At 34.8% G+C, this 13,787-nt stretch overlaps 3 protein-coding genes across 5 annotated transcripts; all 3 read left to right on the forward strand.

Annotated features, from left to right (window-relative positions):
• The first annotated feature begins 1,503 nt into the window (after window positions 1-1,503).
• LOC140961951 (1-aminocyclopropane-1-carboxylate oxidase 5-like) lies at window positions 1,504-2,936 on the forward strand. Its single transcript, XM_073420751.1, has 3 exons — window positions 1,504-1,678; window positions 1,769-2,004; window positions 2,093-2,936. The coding sequence occupies exons 1-3, from the start codon at window positions 1,577-1,579 to the stop codon at window positions 2,706-2,708; spliced, it is 954 nt and encodes a 317-aa protein (XP_073276852.1). The 5' UTR covers window positions 1,504-1,576; the 3' UTR covers window positions 2,709-2,936.
• Window positions 2,937-3,589: 653 nt separating this feature from the next.
• Window positions 3,590-7,495, forward strand: LOC140961549 (carbon catabolite repressor protein 4 homolog 5-like). 3 transcript variants are annotated; one of them, XM_073420141.1, is made up of 2 exons: window positions 3,590-3,785; window positions 5,030-7,495. In XM_073420141.1, exon 2 carries the CDS (start codon window positions 5,069-5,071, stop codon window positions 6,431-6,433), a length of 1,365 nt encoding a protein of 454 aa, XP_073276242.1. In that variant the 5' UTR covers window positions 3,590-3,785; window positions 5,030-5,068; the 3' UTR covers window positions 6,434-7,495. The 3 variants fall into 3 exon arrangements, 2 of the variants coding, with proteins under 2 accessions (XP_073276242.1, XP_073276243.1); XR_012172370.1 differs by having other exon boundaries at window positions 3,594-7,249; window positions 7,367-7,455; XM_073420142.1 differs by having other exon boundaries at window positions 3,594-3,871.
• A 1,682-nt stretch (window positions 7,496-9,177) lies between these two features.
• On the forward strand, window positions 9,178-13,595 carry LOC140961970 (uncharacterized). The gene is made up of 8 exons (XM_073420774.1): window positions 9,178-9,933; window positions 10,538-10,898; window positions 10,982-11,117; window positions 11,962-12,062; window positions 12,648-12,713; window positions 12,846-12,935; window positions 13,062-13,238; window positions 13,351-13,595. Exons 1-8 carry the CDS (start codon window positions 9,419-9,421, stop codon window positions 13,387-13,389), a joined length of 1,485 nt encoding a protein of 494 aa, XP_073276875.1. The 5' UTR covers window positions 9,178-9,418; the 3' UTR covers window positions 13,390-13,595.
• Window positions 13,596-13,787: the final 192 nt, after the last annotated feature.

Here is a 13,787-nt window from a genome sequence, read left to right on the forward strand (position 1 = left end):
AAAGTATAAATTAAATTCGATTTTTTTTGTGGTCACGATTACATGTTGTTAATGGATTCGAGACTTAATTGCAACGATACCTTACCAACTCAAAAATTAGAACAATAAACCATTTGACCATTTACATGTACCAATAAACAATGTGCCCTCATCTTAAGACATAAAATCAAGAAACCGACGATTTGTACGATAAGATATCTAGTTAAACGACGGGTTATATGACATTAATGTAACCGTGTAACAGTTTTAATTTCTATTAAAAATACAAATAAGCTGGAGATGTCGTGGGTTTAAAATCAAGATTAGAACGATAACTTTGTTTATCCTCAAGTAATCATACCGTAACCCTCAATATTCGTGCACATTAATTTATTTGTTGCATAGTCATTATATTCAAAAGTCAAAGGGGAAGTAATAATATGAAGTAAAAAATTGATAGTCAACGTAATTAATGTGTTATTCGAAGCGTATTTAAATGCCGGTGATCGTACATGTGTTGTATGCGTATATATTATTACATTTATTTATTCTAAATTAATTATATTTGAATAATAATAATTATATATCTTCACAATTATATGATATTGTTCATTTTAAGTTTAAGCAGTCATATATTTGTTTTTAAATTTTGTCCAAAAGATCCCATAGCAACGGAGGTGTCATTCCATTTTGTTAACTCATAATCGTCCTTATGTATTTACGATATGTGACTTGGACTGAATTCCCCACGATTATCATTAGAGTAAATATTTTTTCACGATTTGAAGAGATCGATATGTGACTATATGAGATGATCGGATGACATGGATGTGTAATATGAGTTATAATCATTTTTTTAACTGAGATAGTAATTTTGTTATAATTGAGTTTGTAACTCGAAATCTCTTCGCAATCTAATGTGAAGACTTCCCTATACGTACATATTTTCTTATAAAAAGAAAATATTGTAATACGATATACGCCACTACCATTGCACATTCAATCAATTGCGGCACACGATCTTCTTCAATTATATTTGTAAACATAAAATAAAGAGAATTTATAGGAGCTGAAGGTGCAGTAGACACCATTGAAACTGGAATTGACATTGTAAACTAATTCCATTGAAACTGGAGTTGACATTGCAAATTATTGTTAACGATCAAACCCCAATAATTAATCTCTCAACGTTGACATTTTTTTAGCTAATTGCGTCAAGCTCAGGCAAATAATACTGATCAATCAAAATTAAAAATGAAATTCCAGGTACATATATATAACCTAAGCGAGAATGCTTCTGTTGTGGGGTGTATTTTATATATATAAATGCAAAATTTTGACCTTAACGAGTTTTGACATTGTGTCGCCGCCCATTCCATTACCGTAACGGATACCTTAATACTAAAATAAAATAATGTGACACGGAAATAAATTAATAAATACAAAAGCGTTGACGGAATTCTTGGGTATTGCTGCAATATAAATAGGCCAACATGCAGAGTTCTTAAGCACCAGATTAAGCATTCTTAGAACTGCTTATTAACTGCAAGAAATCTTAAGAATTATATCTATATTAAATATATTTATAAACTTTTCCATGGCGATCCCTGTAATCGATTTCTCAAAACTCAATGGAGACGAGAGATCCAAAACCCTGGCTCAGATTGCCAATTGCTGCGAAGACTGGGGATTCTTTCAGGTACTGATTTCTTTAATCTTGGATTCTAACATTTTAGGGGCGCAATATATTTCGAAAAGTATTAAATTAATTTTATGCATTTGGGAACAGTTGATCAATCATGGAATCTCTGAGGATCTCCTGGATAGGGTGAAGAAAGTTGCATCTGAGTGCTACAAGTTTGAAAGAGAGCCCGGCTTCAAGAATTCGAAACCGGTGAATCTGCTGAAGGAATTGATTGAGAAGAAAAGCGATGAAAGTTTAGTGGAAAGTGTTGATTGGGAGGACGTGTTCTTGCTCTCGGATGAGAATCATGATGAATGGCCTTCACAAACACCTAGTTTCAAGTAAGTAATAGTTGATAAGATGATCATGGATATAAATATTTTTCTGAGATCCGAGTTAATAATTTTGAATATATATTACAATTAACAGGGAAACCATGAAGAAATACCGAGCTGAACTGAAGAAACTGGCGATCAGAGTGATGGAAGTGATGGACGAGAACTTAGGCCTGCCAAAAGGGTACATCAACAAGGCGTTCAACGGTGGAGAAGAAGAGGAAGAGAACTCAGCCTTTTTCGGGACGAAGGTGAGCCACTACCCACCTTGTCCACGCCCAGATAAGGTGAACGGCCTCCGAGCTCACACGGATGCAGGAGGCGTGATCTTACTCTTCCAAGACGACGTAGTGAACGGCCTTCAAATCCTGAAAGACGGGTTTTGGATCGACGTGCAGCCGGTCAAAAACGCCATAGTGATCAACACTGGTGATCAGATTGAAGTGTTGAGCAATGGCAAGTACAAGAGTGTCTGGCATCGGGTTTTGGCGTTGCCGGAGGGAAACAGGAGATCAATTGCCTCGTTTTACAACCCATCTTTTAAGGCCACCATCGAACCTGCAAAGGAATTGGTGCAGGCGGAGAAGAAATTACAAGTGGAGAATTCGGCCAAGTATCCTAAGTTTGTATTTGGGGACTACATGTCTGTTTATGAGGAACAAAAGTTCTTGCCTAAGGAGCCAAGGTTCCAAGCTGTGAAAGCAATCTAAGGAGGCCTTGACCAAATTCATTAATCAAATGTACTCGTAAATCATAGAGTTTAATTTTTTCCTCGTTCTTGATTTTTGGTTGTGTGAAATTAAGTGAAAAAGTTGTATCTTCAAAGTTATTGAATCTTTGTGAATCTTCTTCTTCTTTTTCCTTCCTTTTCTTGATTAGGAGTTGGCGGTTGGAATGAAATTGTCCTTGTGCTTAATTGAAGAATGAAGCTTTTTCTATGCCATTATATTGCTAGCCTTGTTCTTTGGTTTCATGCATGATGCCATGGTACTCTCAACATTCTGATTCTTATTATTTTGATTTCGGATACACAAAAAGTTAATTGAAAAAGGTACATATATATGTGTTAGTAATTTTTGTGGATTTAAAAATAGTACTCGATTATTTAATCTCAAAATAAANTACTTTTTCATGGATGACCCAAATAAGAGACCCGTCTCATAAAATAAAACTCGTGATACCGTCTCACACAAATTTTTGCTATTTAAAAGAGCTAATTGCCTCAATACCTCTTGTATAAAATAAAACTAAAAAACAAAAACACCCTATGTAAAATTAATGGTATTTTATACCACAATTTTTAAAAATCAGACATAAAAATTCGTACCAAATAGAGTAAATGTGTGAGTTTATTTGAGTTTCAAAAGATGAAGGATATATTACAAAATTAGTGATAGAACATTGAGTTTATTATAACATAAAATGTTATTCCATCTTGTTATAAAAAGATTGTATGTCTTGTTTTTAAAAATAATATGTATTGCAATACTAAAGAGATGTACACAATAGGTCTTTTAAAAAATTACCCCTTAAAAAATGTTAAATTTAATTTTTACGAAATTCATATTTCAATTTCTTCGTATATAAAAATGGCGATGGTCTCCTCTCAGGGTTTTCTAGTTGGCCTCAGAGGTTGTCTTCGGGACATTGTACTCGCACTGTGAAAACACGTTTTGTGGTTTAAGTCGTTTGTTGTGTAATATTGAATGCTAGTCTCCTCGTACGGTTCAAGCTAAGGCCCGAAGTTCCCAAATTCCGTCAGACGCTAAAATCAGATTACTGCTTTGGTGAGTCTCAGTCGTTTTCAATACTTTCCTGTGAGATTCACAATTTTACGGTTGTTGATGGGATTGTAGAATACAGATAGAACATAGTGAGTTTCGATCCTAAATTAGACGTATTTAGGCGCAAACGTGTTTCTTATTACTCGTCTTTTGAATTGAGATGGCGTTTACGGAATAATGTTTGAATTTTAATCTTAGTGTAATTTGCTCAGTATAATACTCTTAGTTTTTTTTTCCTTGATGGAGTTTCGTGGAAGATTTCTATGGCTGGTGATATTAACTAAAGTGATTACATGCTATTTTCTGGTAGTGTATAGGTTTGGTGTTAATAAGACGTTGGCTCCTAGCATAGCGAAGTTGGTGTTAGTCAGGGCAGAATTAGGAATGTAGTCGAGGGGTGAATGTTTGATTGAGCTTCTTTTGGGGTTGGAAAGATTGATTACCTTTGAAGGTTGAATATTTCCTTTGATGTGATGGCTGTGGAGCTAATGTTAAGCAGTTTCTTACATCTTGTAGTAAATAATTATGATTGCCTTCGACAGTCCTTTGGGAAAAATATATTGTTCATTGTGAAATGTAATTTGCGTTATCTGTTTGTTATTCAAACTTAACTTCTACAACAAGAACGAAAACTGTTTATTCAGTATTCATATTTTTATTCATTTCTTAATTCTTAATTCAACCTCCTTTCATGAGAATGTTGCCAACGAGAATCAGCTGTAGCAGGAATAAAAAAAAGTTTTAAAATTTTATTATTTTATTTTTGTCGTGATTTTCTTTTCTAGTTAGGGCATTGTATTAACTATTAACTGTCCTTGTGCATGATATTCCAACTCTGTGGACTGTGCATGCCTCTACTATGATGTTTTTTCTCCAATTCTTTGAATCTAGAAAACGTGTGGCAACAAAAGTCGATTGGGCCTAATAAGCACCAATATTCTTTTTAAATTATCTCTTTACCTTCTTATCTCAAAGCTCGAAAGTATACCAAGTGAACTAGTTTTCTAATATGCGGTACGCAGTGCCCCCAATATTCAAAAAGCAATCATTTGAGTGATCAGCGATAGTCTGATAGTTAATGAATTGTGTGAACTGATGACTCACTCAACTTTTAGCCTCCATCTTTTTTGGCTCAGCTATTATTACAGAAGCAATTAGCTGATTATCACTGCTGGCTCTGTTTATCATTGCGCTTGTATCATATAATGGTAATGCATCATCTTTCTATCTTGTTGAGCTATGTACAGATCCATCTAGAAGCCGACAAATTCCAAACAATTTGAGTAATGGGTCATAACAGCATCAATCTTACTCTACCTGTGGAGCAGTCTAGTTTCCTTCTTCCTAACTCTTCAGAAAAAGATTATCACCGCCGCCACCACAAAAGAAGCAGAAAGAAACAAAAGGTTTTAGCTCTAGAAACCGAAACCCACTTTCAAATTCAAACCCTGCAACCTGGTTCCTTCCAAAAATTTCGTTCTTATACACACAGGCATACTGTTTCCAACACTGTCGGCAAGTGGCAAGACAGAAACTGCAGAAAATCAGGGAAAACATTTAATCACCGCAAGTGGACAAGCTCTAATCTTGATATATCAAATTGCAGCGATAAGATTGTTCTTGTATCATATAATATTCTTGGTGTTGACAATGCGGCAAAACATCCAGAATTGTACAGGGATGTATCTCCAAAATATTTGGATTGGGAATTTCGGAAAAAACTATTGTGTAAAGAAGTCATAGGTTACCAACCAAGTATCTTGTGTTTTCAGGAGGTGGATCACTTTGATGATCTGAATGATCTTTTTGGGAAAAATGGCTTTAAAGGTGTACACAAGGCTCGTACAGGTGAAGCATGTGATGGATGTGCCATATTTTGGAAAACTGAGCATTTTACCCTATTGCATGAAGAGAGCATAGATTTCCAGAGGTTTGGACTTCGTAATAATGTTGCACAATTATGTGTTTTAAAGATTAATCAAACTGGGCCTAGCGGTGATGTTATTACAGAATCTCCGAGTGATACAGCCTCTCCAAGCTTAGTGATTGGAAACATACACGGCCTCTACAATCCTAAACGTGGAGATATCAAACTGGGGCAGATGCGAATTTTTCTTCGGAGGGCTTATGAATTATCACAAGAATGGGGATCTATACCAGTTGTGATTGTTGGGGACCTGAATAGTTTACCCCAAAGTGCAATGTATAAGTTTCTGGCTTCATCAGAGTTGCATACCCAACAACATGATCGAAGAAAGATATCTTGCCAAATTTATCCATCCGAACATGCAAAATCCCAAGTTTGGAGAAATCATGTTTGGAGATGGACTCGTGAAGAATTAATGCTGGCTACTGGTTCGAGAAACAGTTACCTAAGGCATCCTTTAAAGCTCTCCAGTGCTTATGCTAAGATTCCTGGAAGTTTCAAGTACAGGGATAAAGTTGGAGAACCTCTGGCAACATCGCACCATTCCATGTTCACTGGAACAGTTGACTACATATGGCATACTTCGGACCTTGCTCCTGTTAGAGTTCTTGAAACTTTGCCTATGCACACGTTAAAGAAAACAGGAGGTCTTCCTAGTAAGGAATGGGGTAGTGACCATCTTGCACTTGTATGTGAGCTTGCTTTTGTCAATGATGGTAATTAGTTTCAGCTGAAAGGCTACACCATATTTATTGCAAGATTTGGTGTTCCATGAAGATACAGTACGTTGCAAATTCCAAATTGGTCTCTGGCTAGTTTTGATTCTTTAAGTTATAACAAAGGTGTTGATTCAGGAGAGAATTTGTAGGTACATCAGTTGGTATCTTGTGACGCTTGTAGAGGTTTTATGGTTGTGCCTTCTCGTTTCTGCATACAAGGTCAACAGATCAAGATGCTGACAAAAAGCGAATCTAAAACTCAAAAGTTCCGAGTAAAAAGAGGACCTGCTTTTTGAAAGCACCCTTTTCTCCTATTATTAATATTTGTTTTAGTTTCTTGGTTCATACTTCCTAGGTAATAGATATATAAGTTACCCATTCATGCATTCAACTGGAAGAACATCAGGTACTCTTTAAATGGTGAAAACTGATTTAATGGTAAGGGGGTTCAAATTTAAATTTATTTTTTATTTTGAATTTCTGTACATAACCTTGGAAAGCTAGTGGAATACAGGACATTTTTGTTTTTCAAATCTAATCATCGGGAGCCACTAAAGCTTGGCATAGCTCTTGATCCGTCATTTGTAGACATGCTCTTATTTAACGATGTTTGAAATGAATGGTGGCTAAGAGGCAATGGTCGTTCTGACATTCGTGGGATGTCAATATCACCTTAAAGCATCTTCAGAGCATCGGCAATTGTAGGTCTGAATGACACCATTACGTGAGCACTGAGAATTCCTATGAGCACAAATCTCTCAGTGACTCCCTTTGGCCCGTCATTTCTTATTGATGCATGAAATATATCGCGCTCAAGCCCAGTCAGTGATCAGAATTTGCGGAGATTCGGATGCATCTAGCACCACCCTCCCGCTCATAATTCAAGAATCAAAATTCCAAAGTTGTAAACGTCGTTTTTCTCTGTTAATTGTCCACAGAGGGCGTATTCTAGTGCAAGATATCCACGTGCCTGCAACCCTTGTGGTAAGATGAGATTGTTCCTCTGTGCCTGCAACTCTTGCTAAACCCAAATCTGCAACTCTTGCTTTCATATCCACGTGCCTGCAACTCTTGCTAAACCCAAATCTGCAACTCTTGCTTTCATATCCACGTGCCTGCAACTCTTGCTAAACCCAAATCTGCAACTCTTGCTTTCATATCTGGTATTATTTTTTGAACAATATTATTTATTGTATAAAATTGTGATAAACAAAATAGTAAATATTTTTTATTAGTATCAGTTTCACTCAATCAAAATAAAAAAAATCATTTAACGACACAAGAGATTATCTCAAATGACAAAAAAATTTAAAATTATTGATACAATAAAATATAATTTATAATGATTCAAACACTAATATTTTCTAATGCAAAAACTTGTGTAAGACGGTTTCACGGATCGTATTTTGTGAGACGGATCTCTTATTTTGTTCATCCATGAAAAAATATTACTTTTTATGTTAAGAGTATTATTTTTTATGCTAAGAGTATTACTTTTTATTTTGAATATCGATATGGTTTACCCGTCTCAAAGATAAAGATTCGTGAGACCGTCTCATAAGAGACTTACTCATTTTCTAATTGTACTAATTAATTACATAAAATAACAATTTGTAGGTCGCCGATATAAAACACTAAAAACATATTGGTACAAGTGTCAAATATATGTATGTATAAATTACAAAGTGTTTGAACTTTTCATTGTGGTACACAGCTTTATATGTGTTGGATCAATGATTGAGAATATATATAACAGGCAAAGGGACAACCTGCCATAGCCTGGAGATTCAAGTTGCTAATACGATATGCGTTGTCTAGTCATTCTGCATTGGGGAAAACAATATTTTTCCAACATTAACTTTTGTCCATTTAAAAATTTACAGCCCTCAACTGTATTTGACTCTTGATTCTTCTGCTTTCCCAAGTAAAATTTGTATTTACATTTTTTTATCATATTATCTAATTAACCGTGTTGTGGTTCGTTAAATCACATAAAAATATAAAATTTAATTTTTGGGAGTTACGAATATGTTACTGAAACCATGACTAAGTCTATATATTTGATTTTTATTTTCGAAACTTTTTTATATATACATAATTTGTATCATAAAAGTTGTTTGTGTTTCTGTACCGATATTTAAAGCGAAGAGGTTGTAATCGTATTTTAATTTTTTGACTGCTTATTAATTAAGTTTATTAAAATAATGATGTTGTTTATTTATCTGTAAAAATAAATTAGGTAAAATTGTTTTTTGTTTTTATTTTTGTCTTTTTGTGTTTTTTATATTTATGTTGTCAAATTTTTATTTTATTTTTATAATTTTAGTTATTTTTTATATGAAATATCAACTACACCAATATAATGTTGATTAAATAGTAAAAAAAACTCGAAATAAAATTTTATAATATATGCGACTATAAAAGTTAATATGACAATTTTGAGTAATGCTATATGTACAATCAAATTTGTACATTAAATAGTAAAAAAAATAGAAATAAAATTTTATAATATATACAACTATAAAAGCTAAGATGACAATTTTGAGTAATGCTACATGTACAATCAAATTTGTACAACAATTCTTACAATACAAAAAATTCAATATAAAAATTTCATTTATCGACATCTCATGATAAATTCAATATAAAATCTCACGATATAATAACAAAATCTCACGATTTAATTGTTATAAATATAGTTGTGCGATATTTTAGTGGTACTTTTAACATTATTCGACAATTTAAAACGAGAGAGAGAGAGAAGCAATTGCTTTAGAATCTTGGCACCGCATCGACTCCACCGACACGCGTTGCAGGAGAGAATTTAGGCATCCGACGGATTCTCCATTCATTCTCTCTTCGTCGTTGATTTTTTCCCACCCATTACTCCTCAACATTCCAATCACACGCCCACCATAATACAAATTCGTGGGCTATATCAAAGTCATATCTTTCCTGTGAATTTTTTTAGTTGTTTCCTGGTCGAAATAATGGATGAATTCGGAGTATTGGTGCAGAGTATTGGATTCAAAGCTCATGGAAAATCAGCTCCCATGGCGAAATCGAAGATTAAACCTAATTCTCATTTCGGCGGCAGTAGCTCCATCGGTACTTCGTCGTTTAATGATTCCTCTTCCTTGCCCGTTGATGAGCTTGACGGGATTTTTAGATCGAATGTTAACGTCCATAAATCTGGTCAACCTCATAATATCTTTGGCGACGATGATGTGTTTGGTGGGATCGTTTCTGGGTCTGGTCAATACGGGGCAATAGATTTGGAATCGGTCCTTAATAGCTCAAATTACGGGAATAGTGGCGGAGGTTTGCATTCGGTGGCTTTTGATGTTTTTGAGGATTTCCAAGGATCAAAGCCAAAGAAAATTGATCCTGTTGACGATTTGGTTGGGAATTTTGGGGTGAATTCTATTGGGAAGCCTGAAGAGAAGGGGTCTGGATATGACGATTTGATACCAGGATTTGGGGGAGCTAATTCGTCAAAAAACGGGTATGTGTTGATTCATTTATTTTGATCTGTAACACCTGTTGTAACTGTTACATCGCATGTCATTTCTTTCCAAATTCCAATATATGATCTCTGCAGATTCATATTAAATTGAAGAAGTAGCGATGGTAATTCCTGATATGAGTGAGTATAATAGTGTCGCTGTCTTAACAAGGCGTGTAATGGTGATTTGATGAATTTGTAAGAACTTTTTGGTGTCGTTTACTTGGTTCTTGCAAGTGCACCTTATGAACATTAGTATTGGCGCTAGCCACTAAGTATTTTAATATTACAGCAGCTCGGCTTTTATGCGAAGCAGAATGAAAAACTTAACGAATGAAATGCATGCGTTGTGCATGATTTGAGCTCAGGTTTACTGATGTGTGATCTCTTCTTTTTACGAAAAAGTTAAGAATCATTCAATTTTGTCTGCTGTTTTTTTCCTGGTGGTTGTTATGTCACGCTCTAACAATTTTCACAGTACCACTTCAGTGATGTTTTTCTGATTCGCGTTCTTCATCTGTCTTCAATTTTTGTTCTTTATCTGTCTTCAATTTTTGGTTCCAACCTGGTAAAAAAGGTCCTATCCTTTTTGTACATTCCACAGACAACATCCAAAGGCGAAACTTTCTTCAGAGTTAAATGGTCATTCTTCTAAATCAAGATTGACTGTAGAAGATGATCCTTTTGTAGCCTTTGAATCACCTTTATCTCAGGAAGATGCCTCATGGCCATCCGGTATTCCCTCAGAACAAGGAAAAAGCAATGCTTATTCTTCATTGGATGACCTGGATGAGTTTGCTGCCGGCTTGCACCAATATGATTCTAGAACTAATGACACAGGGACCAAAACTGAAAGACCAACGGCTGACACTGCTTCAAATGGTTTTCAAAATGTTGATGTTCTAGATGCAATTTTTAGTGGTGGCAAACGAGAAGACCATGCTGCGAGATCAACTTCTACTACGGTGGAATAATTTGACTTTCCACTATTAATTCACAATATCTTGAGACTTCTATAATTTGATCGATGTTATTTTATATTGTCCAGGATTCCCTGTTTGGAACCTTCTTTCAAGAAGAAGAAATTACTGCAGTGAAGCAAACTCCGTTGTGGTCCTCTTCCAGCACAAGCATAAATTCTTCTGTGACAAATATTGGGGGTGACTTCACTTCACTTTTTGGAGGTACTTACAAATTTCTGGAACTACATTAAGTGGAGTATGAGGCATATAAATTGGATTGTAAATAATATTAACCTTGTTAAAATGATATCATAATGATTATCTCTTTATTCTGGAGGATTTTGAAGCTAGACTTAGTAAGTGTTTGCAAGAGCTTATTTTAAGTGCTTTCAAGCTTCTAACCAATTAAAAGTTTGGAAATTGTATGTAGAAGTTGAGAAGCACTTAAAATAAGCCCTTGCAAACACTATCTTAGTTGTGCAACATTGATCGCCGTGCATGTATTGATTCTTATTCACTAGTCACTACAAGAATGGATAATTCAGGCAAAACCAGTTGTCAACGTAAGATGATCTACAAATATTTGGTCAGGGATATGCCTAATAATACTAGTTTCTTTTGCTTTGAAGATTGTTTTAATAAAATACCAGCGAACGACGTACACTCAATGTTTGCATAAAATAATGACTATTATGTATATGAATCATGATCATTAATAGATCGAATTGATTCATAATTTTTTTTTATAGTTTTTAATTATTATTATGATAATGATAATACAATTATATTAAATATGTGATTTGTAGAGATAATATCTGAATATTTTGAATTTTTAAAGTGGATTAGATATTGTAGATATGAATATTGTAGTTATGAATAAATTATACGAAAAACGTTAGTTATCTAAATAAATATGATATTTTCGTAAAAATTATTTGGTGTCACAAAATCGGACCACTGAGAACCTCAACCTGTATATATAACTTAGATATTGTCAAGTAATGCTGATTCTTATATCCTTTTAGCTTGGGCATTCATTGGTTTCTTTATACATCACCGGTTCCAGATGTTACCACTTCATCAGGAGAGTTTCATGAAATTGAAGGAGAACCTGAAGAAAGACGGAGAGCGAGGTTAAATCGTCATATGAGAATGTATGGACGAATGGTAAGATTGGTTCTCAGTTTCATTTTGTCAAGTGTCTGTTTCTCAGATCATGCTTCCTGGTTATTTTTCCAGATTAGTACTATGCTGGCATTTGAAAATTTTATTTTGGGCTCCAGATATTGAAATAGTTGACAACTCAAATGCCTGTATCAACAATCATGCTACTTCATTTGTTGTCACTGAAGGGGACAATTCTCACCTTTTATTTTATTGGCATGAAAATAGGAGTCTTTCACGTCATGTAATATACCCGTGTTTATTTAATTTTTAGTTTTGATCGGTGAATCATGAGGCATCAGACATTGTAGTTATATTTCCAAAGTCAGCAAAGCGAAGCTGCATGTCTACCAATTCCTTCATTTCTTTTCGCAATGTGTTTTAGTGTCCCATACTAGTTGCAGTGGCTTAGGGAGAGGGGTCGGGCCTATGAGAATGTCTTTTGCCTCAGAGCTTTCACAAACCATCAATGCTCAATATATTTGCCCTACATTTACAAAAGTTTCTTGGTATTGAGCTCTTCTACTGGTTTTTGGAACTGATACTTTTTGTATGTTGCGTTCAAGAATTCATCATCTTTCTTTCCAGGCTAAAGCACTAGATGACAAGAACCAGCGTGATTTTCAGATTCAGCTCGAGCAGGAAGAGAAACAAGTAAGTGATGCTGAAAATTTAGAGAAAGCACTCTTATGAGCACACACAGAGGCACTTGCTCATGCATGTGTTACAGTTACCATTTTCGAGATCACACCTTGTTATAATTTTTCATCGGATCACTTGATTCAGAGGCTTGCAGAAACTTTGGACAATGATATACGCCGATGGGCTGCAGGAAAAGAAGGCAATCTACGTGCTTTGTTGTCCTCATTGCAACAGGTTTGTTTCTAATGCATAACGGCTGGGGTTAATGTGGTGGGCCACTATGATTTTCTGCTTAAAGTTAAATTTTAGTTGAATATTTGCACTTCAACTTCATACATAAATATATGCTATTTTGTACAGGTCTTGTGGCCTGAATGTGGTTGGATACCAGTTTCATTGACAGATATGATTACTTCAGATTCGGTGAAGAAGGTTTACAAAAAGGCGACCTTATACGTCCATCCGGACAAGGTTCAACAAAAGGGATCTAATATCCAACAAAAATATATTGCTGAAAAGGTTTTTGATCTTCTCAAGGTACTGCTGTTTAATCATCATGAATCCACCAATATGTTCTTGGATGAACCCGAATTAGATTCGTTAAACTGCTATTTCCTCACTCGGTTTAATCTTGTGTTTCCTTTCATAGGAAGCATGGAACAAATTTAGTGCAGAGGAACTTCGATGAGTTAATTGCTGCACAAGGTGTGTGAATATAATTGGCATGGTTGTAAGAATGATTGACAGGTACCGTGGCAGTGGGGATTTATCCACTATTGTTTTCACGTGATTCTTAACTATTACCTTTTTCATTTGTTTCGTTGTGTATTGTACTTGTAATATACCAGAGGTTTATTTATGTGTGCAATCTTATTACTAGGTAAATTGTATAACAGCCGTTCAACTTTGCAAAATCAATAAGCAAAATCCTCGGTATTTTTAAACTTGTTCAGATGTTCATTTTGAAGTATGCATGTTTGTTTAATTACTATGAAGTTAAGAGTTACCGAAATCAAAAGTACCATTTTCGAAACATAAATATATAATGATTTTTAACCAGGTGAGTTTTTTAATGTATGTTGAGAG

Source organism: Primulina huaijiensis, chromosome 16, assembly GCF_012295235.1.
Source record: "Primulina huaijiensis isolate GDHJ02 chromosome 16, ASM1229523v2, whole genome shotgun sequence".
NCBI classification, from domain to species: Eukaryota; Viridiplantae; Streptophyta; class Magnoliopsida; order Lamiales; family Gesneriaceae; genus Primulina; species Primulina huaijiensis.

What these genes read in the sequence shown, in the direction of transcription:
- LOC140961970 (XM_073420774.1), top strand. Translation starts at nt 9,419, where the DNA reads ATGGATGAATTCGGAGTATTGGTGCAGAGTATTGGATTCAAAGCTCAT. An exon ending in CTTCACTTCACTTTTTGGAG is followed by an intron (nt 11,118 to 11,961) that starts GTACTTACAAAT and finishes CACCGGTTCCAG; the next exon opens with ATGTTACCACTTCATCAGGA. An exon ending in TGTTGTCCTCATTGCAACAG is followed by an intron (nt 12,936 to 13,061) that starts GTTTGTTTCTAA and finishes TATTTTGTACAG; the next exon opens with GTCTTGTGGCCTGAATGTGG.
- LOC140961951 (XM_073420751.1), top strand. Translation starts at nt 1,577, where the DNA reads ATGGCGATCCCTGTAATCGATTTCTCAAAACTCAATGGAGACGAGAGA. An exon ending in AAGACTGGGGATTCTTTCAG is followed by an intron (nt 1,679 to 1,768) that starts GTACTGATTTCT and finishes ATTTGGGAACAG; the next exon opens with TTGATCAATCATGGAATCTC. An exon ending in TCACAAACACCTAGTTTCAA is followed by an intron (nt 2,005 to 2,092) that starts GTAAGTAATAGT and finishes TACAATTAACAG; the next exon opens with GGAAACCATGAAGAAATACC.
- LOC140961549 (XM_073420141.1), top strand. Translation starts at nt 5,069, where the DNA reads ATGGGTCATAACAGCATCAATCTTACTCTACCTGTGGAGCAGTCTAGT.